Raw genomic sequence first — 12,048 nt, 5'->3', positions numbered from 1 at the left:
GTAGTCCAACACCTCCTGCACTCCCTGGGTTGGGGGGGTCGGGTCTTTGCAAAACTTGAGCTGGCACAAGCCTATCAACAGCTACCGGTCGATGCAGAAACCGCCGATGCACAAACGATTGTAACGCACTGAGGGGCATTTAAATGCAACCGCCTCCAATTCGGCGTCAGCGTAGCGCCCGGGGTTTTTCAAAGCCTCATGGGAAGGATGCTGCCAGGCATTAAGGGAGTAGTGCCATACTTTGATGATGTATTAGTGGCAGCGGCCAATAAAAAACGACTAGAAAAATGCCTAAGGGCTGTACTCCAAAAATTTAAAGACTCTGGGTTGAAAGTTAAAAAAGAGAAATGTCAACTAAGGCGGAACCCTTGCATAGACTACTGGACAAAACCGCTTCCTGGACTTGGGGAAAATGGGAGGAAAATGCCTTTCAACAAATAAAAAACCTTTTAACTTCCGACGCAGTCCTCATCCAGTATAGTGAAATTCTACCATTAACGTTGACATGCGATGCATCTCCTTTTGGAGTAGGGGCAATCCTCAGTCATACCTTACCAGATGGAAAAGAGGCACTCATTGCCTTCTTTTCACGAACCCTGTCCAAGCCAGAAAGAAACTACAGCCAGCTGGACAAGGAAGCCCTAGCGATCATCTCCGGAGTGAAAAGGTTCCACGAATATGTCTACGGTAGGACCTTTTCAATCATTACTGATCATAAACCCCTGCTAGGCATATTGGCGGGCAACAAGGCCACCCCCAACATTCTATCACCTCGCATGACGAGGTGGTCTGAGTTCTTGGCCGCCTATAACTACCAGCTCACACACCGCCCCGGCAAGGACATTTTGCACGCCGATGCCTTAAGTCGCTCACCTCTCCCAGACGTGCAAGATGACCCAGCACCCACGTCCCACGTCCTCCAAATAGAAACCCTACCCAGCCCACTCCTCACTGCGCCAGACATTGCCCGCGAGACAAAAAAAGATAAGCGGCTGGCGCGAGTCTTGAGCTGGGTAGAACGAGGTTGGCCGGAAAATGACAAAGACGAACACTCTAAAGCTTTCAGGAACCGGCAAACTGAACTATTTGCCCAAAAAGGGTGCATTCTTTGGGGAGATCGGGTGGTGATACCAGAAACATTACAAACAAAGGTATTGGACATGCTGTACGAAGGGCACCCGGGCATTGTCCGGATGAAAGCCTTGGCAAGGAGTTACACGTGGTGGCCGGGGATGGACAGACAGATCGAAACATGGGTCGCTGCATGCAACAGTTGTCAACAAACGTGATCCACCCCCCCCCCCACAGCACCCCCCCTGGAATGGGAAACACCCAGAGGTCCCTGGTCGCAAATCCACCTTGATTTCGCCGGCCCCACTCATGGACACACATTTCTAATAACCGTTGATGCCTATTCCAATTGGCTGGAAGTTTGCACCATGAAAAAGACAACCACTGAGGCCGTCATAGCTAAACTCAACAAACTTTTTGCCACACACGGGTTGCCTGATGTAATAGTGTCCGACAATGGGCCACAGTTCACTGCATTGGCATTCGAACAATACCTAGCTGCCCGAGGCATCAGACATGCATTGACATTGCCCGCTCACCCGGCGGCGAATGGGCGAGCAGAACGAATGGTTCAGTTTACCAAAAAACCATTCAAAAAATTGAGGACGGTGATATCCAGGAAAAAATCAATAAAATGCTGCTGATACAACACATCACGCCTAACTCAACCACTAACAAATGCCCAGCAGAACTGCTCATGGGCAGAAAGCTCCGCTCTCCACTAGACCGTTTGCATCCCACCTACAATCCGGAGAAACCCCCAGGCTCCACTAGCCGACATCGCGCATTCAACATCAGCGACACCGTCTTCGCGAAAAGCTTCACTGGGGACCCTCTCTGGGTACCCGCACGCATCACCCAAATAACCGGCCCCCAGTCCTACCACCTAGAAACAACTGATGGGCGTAGCTGGAAGCACCACATTGACCAGCTACAATCAAGGCTAGCCAGTCCAGACCATAATAAAGAAATCAGAGGGGGGGGGAAACCTCAAACATCGAAAACGGAAAAAACTCAATGCAGGCAGAACACCCCCCAGACAAAAACATAAACCAATCATACTCACCTGAAAATGCAGAACCGTTGCAGACAGGTGCTTCACCTGAAAGGAATGGCCGGACAAGCTCGACCAGCCCAGAAAATCCAGGTGGGAGCAGCAGAGCGAACAACTCGACCAACCTGGGCGAACCAGGCGGGAGTCGCAGCTATAGGCCCGGCTCACCCTTCCAGGCGGTTCCATCAGGAGTGTTGAGAGCGACGTGGAGCCCGGCCGAACCGGCCGACGACCAGAGACTAAATGAAGTGTGCAAGTCAAGTAGGCAGGTACGGAGACCTGCCTACCTACGTGACTACGTCGATACCAAGAGGGGAGGGGTGTTCCATATCCATAGACTTGAAACCCCGCATTCCCATTGGTCCGTTTAACCGTTACCTGATTGGACAGCTTGGACAGTTCTGATTGGCTCGCTAAGAGTCTGCCGCGATTGGCTAAAACCAAGCGCGGCAGATTTGAAGCGGTGTCATTGGCCGCCTAACCGCAGCGAGCTCTATAAAAGAGCCACCGCGGCTGCTATTATTTTGAGCTTGTTCTAGCCGATAAATAAAGAGCTGTTGTTACTCAGCCGAAGTCTCTCGTCTTAATGAACCCGACCTTCCGAATTTAACAGAAAGTGCCATACTTCCTTCCTCATCATCAGAATTGTAAACAGTTAATCCAAGGAATAAGAATCAAAGAGAGTGTTGAGTATTTATTATGAATGAATATTACATAAGAATTCCAGCAAGGGCGCTAGTTTCAGATGAGACACTTACACATCTCACAGACCTATAACAAGGCAATTTAGTCAGCCAAACTCTTGCCAATTTCCATAATCTCTTTTGATGCAGAAGGGAGGTGTCAAGTCTCTTGCAAAGGCTCTGCTTCTGTTCCTTGTTATCAAAACTGCTGCACCTTTGCTCTGTAGGAGAAATAACTCCCCAAAGCACTAATCATATTAACCATATTTCATTTGACTTAACTTTACAATAATGAATTCAGGTTTTATGCACATCTACTACTATTTTGGCCTATGACACCGAAAAACATGTGTTTTTCAGAGTGAGTTTTTCTTAATATCAAATAAAGATTATTGAGGCACCCATTACACAAGCTTCAACTTTGCAATGGTGAAAGACAACTTGGCAAATCTTCAGTGTTGAAAAAATAAACAAACCTGTGATAATATTATCCAGATTGCCCTTGTGACTACAGAAAAGGATAGACAGAACCTCCTACTTTCCAGATGAAGCCTTACTCATGGGGAAGAATCCATGACTTACTCACAGATGTCTTCACCTTTAATTTGTTGTAGTTTCATGTTTGTGTGGGATCCCTAAGAAACACAAGAGGTGTGGTTCCCAAACTCTTGTCACGTCATAAGACTTGACTGGTCTTATGTAGTATCTTCTGAGGAGATGACAGGAAACAAACCTTCAGATCAAGGCAGAGACATCTCCAGAGGTACTGTTTTCTGCTGTATCTTTGTAGACTGGTTGTGAAAAAAATATTTTCTTCCAGGGCCAGATTACTGAGATGACATCTGGGTTTAGTCCTATTTGTAGTTGATTTATTCCTGCTGGTATAGGGAGCGTTAACATAGCTATTTACATCTGTGGCTTTGTTCTCCAAGTTGAATAGATAATCTCAACAGAAAAGAAACAGGTGAGTTTTTATCCCTGAAGGGATCATTTTTTTCTTAATAAATCCCCTTTCCCATTCCCTGAAGGCTGGTGTGAGTTTCATGGAAGAGAAAAATACTCAAGAAACTATATAGTATTCCCTTCCATGTATTTTTTTAAATCAAGTTTCTTTGCCTTTTCATCATGCAATAGCACAGGAGTATCAAACTCGCGTTGTCATGGCATCATCACATGACGTATCGCTACTTTCCCCCCCTTTGCTAAACCAGGCATGGGCGTGGCCAGTGAGTGTTGCATCTGGCCCATGGGCTGCAAATTTGACACCACTGCAATAGCACTTCAGGATTCAGAATTTGATTCAAAAAATTGAATTTTTTAAAATGTATGGATTCTTAATTAAATGTATTAATTAAAACATATTTCAATTTTAATTTTATATTAGGATGTCTTTCAAAATATAACATTTCTTTCTCCTTCCAAACTGCCTCTGAAATGTGATCTCTCTGAGTCCTTTTCACCTATCCTTATAGCAAGAGATGCCTAAGCATCAGAAATTGGGACAGTAGGAATAATTGAATATACTGATGAAATACTAGCTAGTCCATACCACATGGAAAATGTTTTGATCCCTTTTGCTGGAAAATACTTCTGGTCAACAGGCTTTTAAAATTGTACACTATACCCATTGTGGTAGTATTTGATAAGAGGAAGATTTAATAAGTAAACAAATTAGGTGGGAAAACTTTGGCCAGTAGATGTTATTCTGTGATGTCTCTGCAGCAATGTCCACATTTTGAGTGAAGATGGCCTATAATGGAAAGGAACGTCTCCATTTCACTTTGTCAGAGGCATAAACCTCTTCATGATTAAAACTCCCAGAGCATGTAAATAAGCTTCTGCAAATGTTACTGGTCTCACCTCAGAGATTTGTTCACCGGTCTCCTAACACAAACTTGCATTATGGTAACTCGCCTGAACTTTGCTGGATAAAATTATTTCTCTGCTGGCTCTTCAATTTGTTGTTTGTTGACAAAATTAGTTGATTTTACCAGTGTAATTTGCTTTCTCACTGTATAGTAAATGCAGAATAAAGTTCATTTGGCTTTTGCTGGTCAGTCCACCAGAAAAGGGAAGTGATAGATAGGAGATTTTAAAATACCTGCAACTTGCGTAGTTTGGTTTGCAGCAGTGAAAATGTATATTGTTTAAAGAATAGGGTTATTTTTTTAAGTTAGAGGCCAAAAAGTGATTTAAATTGACATTAGTCTGACATGGGATATGTTGTGAATCAATAAAAAAGTAACTAGCCCAAATGCAAAGCAGGTTTTGGAAGCCTGCACACCTGATTGGTCCTTAAACAACGAACAAGGATTGGTCCATAACAAGTCCCTGATTGGCCAATATTAGGACACTTCTTATTGGGTATTAGTTGAACTTGTTGCACATATTATTGGTTAATAAGGTAGCAGCCAACCCTATAAAAGGGTTACTGCTGCCCATAGCCTTGCTCTGTTCTGTTCTATCTACTGTTATTAAAGAGTTGAAGTCACTGGTCAGATGTCTGGTCTCCATTATTCTCCAAACTTAACAGGATAATTGAACGTCAGGAAGCAGGATCTATTCTGATGGCAAATAACATTTGCAAAACAAAGCATAATACATAAATTCAAAAGACTATTAGTCAACTGAGAAATGAGGAGTTGATTGGATGACTGTACCTCTAGCTTTAAGATATATGCTTGTAAGTCAAGTGGGAAGTGTCCATCAGCTGTCAAGGTTCCAAGTAACATACCCATAGCAAACAAAACTCCAAGGCAGGTAGATTCCTCAAAGAATAAGTTTATTGGATATGTTATATTGGCACAGGCTGTGAAAACTGACTCTGAATATTCCCATGGTTTTCACCTAATTAAAAGTAAAAGTTTTTTGCCTTTGGGCACGACCACCACATATGGTAATATGACCTGGTATCTGATTACACTTCCAACATTTAGCTGATAAATTTTCATACACCTTTGCTAGTCATGCTGGTGGTAGCTGCCACCTATAAAACATTTTGTATAGATTTTCCTTATATGCTATTGACATTGTTAGTTTCTTTTTTTTTCCACACATTTTTTTTATTTTTATTCTTTAAGCATCTCTTTAAGTGAACAATGTGATTCCAGGTTATAGCATACATACATAATCACAATTACATTTTCAGCTTTCTTATTCAGTTTCATATCATACCATTACCTATTCCATTTTTCTTTCAATATGTTTTTCACTTCATGTTATTTCATTCATTTCCAGGATAAAAAAAACAATTTCATCCAAAAATATATTATCCAATAATTATCCCTTGTATTGTCAATTCAATTTAATTTTGCCACCTATTTTTATTTTATGTATTCTCCCCATTTTACACTCTTAAACCCAATATATAACAAATAAAAAAACTAATATCAATATAGCCATTTTAAATACTACCTCCTGTATTAACAACAATGATTTCCTCTTTACTGTTATATATTCATATATTTCTCCCCCCCAATCATGTTTCACATAGTATTCTTTCCCTATTACACAATAAATATTATATGTATTCCAAAAACATTCATATAACCATTTCATATTTCACATTTTGTTTCTATTTAACCAATTGTAGATGCAAGTAACAACATTATACTTTGATTTTCATATTCTATGTTCTTTTTCTTCATCATCTTACTAATTATGATGTAATACTCTTATTTCAAATTCTTATTTAACAATATAATCATTAATTTCCATACTCTTTGTTATTCCAATAACATTTATATAGCAAATTATATTTTCTATTTCATTCCCATTTAGTCCAGTATAAAAAATTAGTAACAGTGTAATCATTTTTAATTCTCTTACTCCTTCACTTTCCTCATCATATAATTATATCTTAGATAACATTCTTACAATAAATTCTTATTTCCCCTTCTATTCAGATTAAATTTATTTCTTTATTTTTAACAATAATTTCCAATAAACTTTAAGTTCCAAACTCCCTAACCTTTAGATCTGTTTTCTAAAAATACCAAGATACATTTCCATGTGGAATCCCCCTTCTTTCATATCTCTAACCATCATCTCTTGGTCTCTCAGCTATATAATTTCTTCTAATCTTAGTTTGCTTTTCATTTTATCTTTTTTAGGTCCTTCCTCTTAATTCCTCCTTTTCCCCCCTGTTATTCTTCTTGGTTTCACCTCTCATTTGCTTATTTTAACCTCCTTCCTCTCCTGATTGTTGCTTTGTAATTTCCTCTTCTTTAACTTCTTCTGTTTAATTTTGAGAGATTTTTCCCTTTATTTGTTATATCCATCACTGAAGTCTTAGATTTAATTCCTTTTTTGTCCTTTGGTAATGTCTGTTGTTCTCTTTGCTCTTTTAAGCTGGTTTCCTCTTTGTTTAACTCCTCTCCCTTGAGCTTTCTTTGTTCTTCTATGATCTGCATCGCCATTTCTAATTTTTCTGCCATAATGTTCTATAGTTCCAAGCTTTCTTTTATTATTCCCCTCAAGCTTTGCAATTCTGATCTGAGTTTTTTGCATACTTCATTTACTATGACTTTACACTTTACTTCCTCTTTATCTTCTTTAATGTTTATATCCAATTAAATTGTCCTGTAGTTTGTTAAAGCCAGCATCTTTTTACGTTAATCTTTACCAACCATGTCCATTTATCTTAGTTTTCTGTTGTTAGTTCTTCTATTTCTTTATTAAACAATCCCAAGTCCACCAACCAGTCCCATGATGTTATCTTCAATTATCCCTTTATTGTAGTATTTTAATATTCCAATTTCTGGGATTATAGTTATATTAAAACTTTTCATTTCATTTCAAATTCACATCTTTACTAGACCAGAAATTTTCCATAGAGTCAGAGAAAAAAATCATTTTACCATTAAGTGGCATTCTTAAATCAGTTTTCATTTCCACCTTTTAGCGTCCACTTTTTAAAGCTTGTATTAACTCAGCTAATTTCCAATCTTTAGATGTAATTTCTTTTAAATATAGTCAGTTCCTGCATTCTAATCAATGCCTAATCAATGCCAATTTCTGTATAATTATCCAATTCAATTTCTTAATCTGTTATAGTTAAAAGTCTTCTCTGAGTAATATCACTTCCATTTAAGTCTTTTAAAAGATCAAGTGACTTTTTAAATTTACTAAATATTTTAAAACATTAAAAAAAAAGATAAATAAATTGTTATTTAGAGTTTTATGCTTTTAGTCTGCTGGGAAGGAATCGTTTTTTTTTAAAAAAAACCTCTTTCCATGTTTATCATTGCTAAGAACAGAACAACCTGAAGGCCAAGGAAACTTAAACAGCTTGAAAAGGGAAGAGACGTGGCAAATAAATTATATAAGATGTCATGGGAGAAGCAAATGGAAGATTTATTCAATGAATTCAAGCAAACACAAGGTAATTTTTTTCATTTTTGTTGTCTTTGAAGTATTTCCAAACCAAGAATACTCCTTAATAATTTAGTCAATACAGAAGTGAAATGTATTTTCTTGGTTTATGAGACATATTTATTTAATTTATCAAATTTATTTGCCACCCATCTTGCAGTTCAGGTGACTCTAAACTGAGATTAGGGATTAGAGAAGTTTGGTCTTAAATTACTCAGAAAAATTCCTGTGTAGAACTGATACCAAATATGATTTAGGCATGCATTCTGATGTCATCTATTTTTTTCAGTTTGTAGTTCTGAGTTCTGAGTGTAACTGAGTGTAATTCAAAGAGTTCTTTGCAATCAATTTTAAGCAATCAACTGTACATTGCTTAAAACTGATTCCAAAAAATCCTATGAATTGATTCTTTCATCTCTTCGGAAGGAAGCCAATTCAAGGCATCAGTTTTTACAGAGAAAGGGGACAATAGAGAGTTTGCATTCTTGTACATATTAATATCTTGTTAGAAGATTATTTATGAATACATAAATCTGTAGTTGTCAAAGGAATAAAAAGGAGAGGAATTGTGAGAGAATCTATTTTTACTTCTTCTTCTTTTTTTTTTTTAAACATTACTGTTTTTCCTGCAATGTCTCAAGATTCTTCATCTGTATCTTAAGAATATTTTCCTTGGAATGTTCATTGGAATAAGCAGCATCTGGAACATTCTATTTGCTTTTGTTTCATATGTTGATATGTACATATGCATGTTCCCGTAGAATCTACTACAGCAGCGATGGAAAAGCCCTGGAAGTTTAAATTTTGGGATATTAGCAATAAATTTCTTAGTGTGGTGAACAACGTGCTGATAGCAACTCCACAAAATTCAAATTCACCAGGTAACAGTAGAATCTCTTATATTTTGCTGGAATATTTAAGTTCTAATAGTAGCCAATTATTGATGGGACATCTTTGATGGTAGTAATCATTGTAGTCACCAAGATTCGGATTGATCCAAAGGACCATCATAACAATGATGGGACTGTCAGGATTTGCTGTCCAACTGTGAGTTAGTAAAAATTTAAAACCATAGTTTCAAGACTTCCCTGAATGGTCCATTCTCTGATATTTCATCCCCAGCATGACATTGTTGGGCACCCATTTATCCTTGGCACCTGCCTTTCTGCCAACCTGATTCCTGCCCTTAAAAAATAAATAAAAACAAAAGACTTTTTTCAAAAAGGTTTTCATAAGTTTGAGTATTACTTTCAGTAGATTTGCAATATGTTGTAGTAGATTTATTGCTTTCATATAATTTAACCACTGTCTAATTCCTATTAGTTCCTTTCTTGTTCCTAATAAGAAAGATGTTTTCTTATGATCGGCCTTCTCCCACCACTGAGGTGCCTTACACACACACACACACACACACACACACACACACACACACACAGGCAAGCAGTCTAATCATTTTCAGGAGCCTCTACAATATTCTTTGAACATTTCCACTAGGTCTACACTGATCTAAATAATTTGGAACTCCCAATGTTTCTTTGTGTCCTGTCCACCTTCTCCTACTCCACCTCAACTACTTCTATTTATTTTGGTAAAACATATTGTTAGCCTTCTATTAGTGGTTTCTTGTTCAAGATTTCCAAATCACTGAATGGATGAAATGAAGCTATTTCACTTTGCCACAAATGCATGACTGTGTTTCTTTCATATTATTTTTCCTCAGGGAGTTCTTTTGATGTAATTCCTAATAACTCATTAGATTCAAAAAGGAATCCAATCTTTATAGGTGCTAGTAATCATGTTGTGTCTTGTATAAAGTCTGGTGATGGACAGCTTCAAATGCAGCTCAAAGTGAGTATTCCATTTGTAATCATTCTTTTTTTAGAATACAATGAATGAACTAGAAGGAACCTGGAGGTCTTCTAGTCCAGCCCCTCTGCTCAAGCAGGAGAACCTATACTATTTCAGATAAGTGACTGTCTAGGCTCTTCTTAAAACATCCAGTGATGGAGCACCCACAATTTCTGGAGGCAAGCTGTTCCACTGGTTATTTTTTCTAGAAAAATAACTGGTTTTCCTTTTTCACTAGGATTAGTATTGTGTCTGATCTGTGAGATAAAAGGATTTACAATCTGCTTGTAAACAAACATATGCCAGATTATAGAATATGCTACCTTTCTCTGTCATTGTTTCTCCCTGATATAATTAGTGACAGGGGTTTTTTTGTGTGTGTGTTTTACTTTTCACAAATAAATTAAATTGTAGTTCTGGGCTTCATGGCATGGAAAAGCAAAGTACTGCTGCGACTACTACACATGTAATTAAAAGCTTCCTATAATGCCAAGTTCTAAATCAACAACAGTGATACTCTTTTAGTGGGAAGAAGCTTTCTGCAAGGCCGTTCTCCCTTAATCTTGTAGCTATGATGTCATGTGATATAATATACTTTGTTTTGCTAAGGAAGACTTCCTTTTTTTTAGGAGGAAAATATCATGATATTGCATAAAACAACAGAAAAGCTCAAGAATTTCACTTTCTACAGTAAAAGTGATGGCAGGCCAGAGATTTGCACTTTTGAATCGGCAGAGTTCCCAGGTTGGTTCATAAGCACTTCATCTGAGCCAAACAAGCCTATTGGTTTAAGTCAAAAAGGAGGACCTGAAAATGTCTTGTTTTATTTTAGAAAGATATAAATCAAATTTATAAATGGAGAAGAGTTATTTTGGTGTAGGAGGAGGACAGGAAGAGCCTGGAGGTGGAGTCAAGAAAGGATTCAGCTTAGAATTGTTATGTTCCCACAAATGGTCCAAGTCCAACCCCTCTTGATTTTCATTAACTCTTGATAGCACCAATTTAATACTGACTGTTGTTAGGTAGATTCTTGTAAACTAACACATTTTGCACCGATCTAGGAATTTGTAAAAATTATCATGCACAAAATATACTTTGCAACTAATGCCATTTTCCAGCTTGTGGGTGAGATTTTTGCATTAACCAGTGAATTAATTTTTTGCATTTCTTTTGACTCACATTTTGTACATGGAGCTATTGCCATTTCTTATTAATAAAAATATGTTTCACAAGTGTGTTTGGTTCTTTATCTTGCTAATAATTTCCTGTTGAAAAGAAGGATTCTCATTTAGTGTTCACTTGATTCCATTGAAACTGCTAGCTCCTGTTTCACTCATGCCTGTACTGTTTGATGTATGGATGCCAGGACATGTGACAGCTGAAAACAATGCAGCAACATTGGGTTTTAACTAGAAAAGCAAGGTTAAAATGACACAAATCCAGCACACCAAAGAGAAGGGGAACCAGTGGTGGTATTCTACCAGTTCAGCCTGGTTCTAGCGAACCGGTAGTAAACAATGTTACCGTTCTGCCAAACCAGTAGAAAAAAACAGTTACCGATTCAGCGAACTTGTATTTCTTTTCTTTTAGAATACTTTATTGGCCAAATTAAGGAATTTGTCTTGGTGTGAATACTCTCAGTATACATAAAAGAAAAGATACATTCATCAGGAGTCGAGAATCATAAGGTACAACACTTAATAATAGTCATAGGGTACAATAAGCAATCAATCATACTAGGATACAGTCAATATAAATTGTAAGGATACAAGCGACAAAGTTACAGTCATACAGTCACAAGTGGGAGGGGATGGGTGGTAAGGGGTGATGACAAGATTAACAGTAATAGTAGTGCAGACTTTGTAATAGTCGAACAGGGTTGAGAGAATTATTTGTTTAGCAGAGTGATGGCTTTCGGGGGAAAACTGTTCTTGTGTCTAGTTGTTCTGGTGTGCAATGCTCTATAGTGTCGTTTTGAGAGAAGGAGTTGAAACAGTTTATGTCCAGGATGTGAGGGGT

General features: G+C 37.9%; 1 protein-coding gene across 1 annotated transcript; it reads left to right on the top strand.

The window, feature by feature from the left end:
- Positions 1-3,534: 3,534 nt before the first annotated feature.
- Positions 3,535-11,261, top strand: LOC113414410 (interleukin-36 alpha-like). The gene is made up of 5 exons (XM_087969668.1): positions 3,535-3,772; positions 8,062-8,191; positions 8,943-9,062; positions 9,902-10,029; positions 10,659-11,261. The coding sequence occupies exons 2-5, from the start codon at positions 8,137-8,139 to the stop codon at positions 10,869-10,871; spliced, it is 516 nt and encodes a 171-aa protein (XP_087825794.1). The 5' UTR covers positions 3,535-3,772; positions 8,062-8,136; the 3' UTR covers positions 10,872-11,261.
- The last annotated feature ends 787 nt before the right edge of the window (positions 11,262-12,048 follow it).

This window comes from Notechis scutatus, chromosome 7 (assembly GCF_049901735.1).
Source record: "Notechis scutatus isolate UNSWTSFEM ecotype Mainland chromosome 7, rNotScu1.2, whole genome shotgun sequence".
NCBI classification, from domain to species: domain Eukaryota; kingdom Metazoa; phylum Chordata; class Lepidosauria; order Squamata; family Elapidae; genus Notechis; species Notechis scutatus.
The sequence above is the reverse complement of the archived record's forward strand: the minus strand, read 5'-3'. Positions and strand labels throughout refer to the sequence as shown.

What these genes read in the sequence shown, in the direction of transcription:
- LOC113414410 (XM_087969668.1), top strand. Translation starts at nt 8,137, where the DNA reads ATGTCATGGGAGAAGCAAATGGAAGATTTATTCAATGAATTCAAGCAA. An exon ending in TGAATTCAAGCAAACACAAG is followed by an intron (nt 8,192 to 8,942) that starts GTAATTTTTTTC and finishes ATGTTCCCGTAG; the next exon opens with AATCTACTACAGCAGCGATG. An exon ending in ACAAAATTCAAATTCACCAG is followed by an intron (nt 9,063 to 9,901) that starts GTAACAGTAGAA and finishes ATTTTTCCTCAG; the next exon opens with GGAGTTCTTTTGATGTAATT.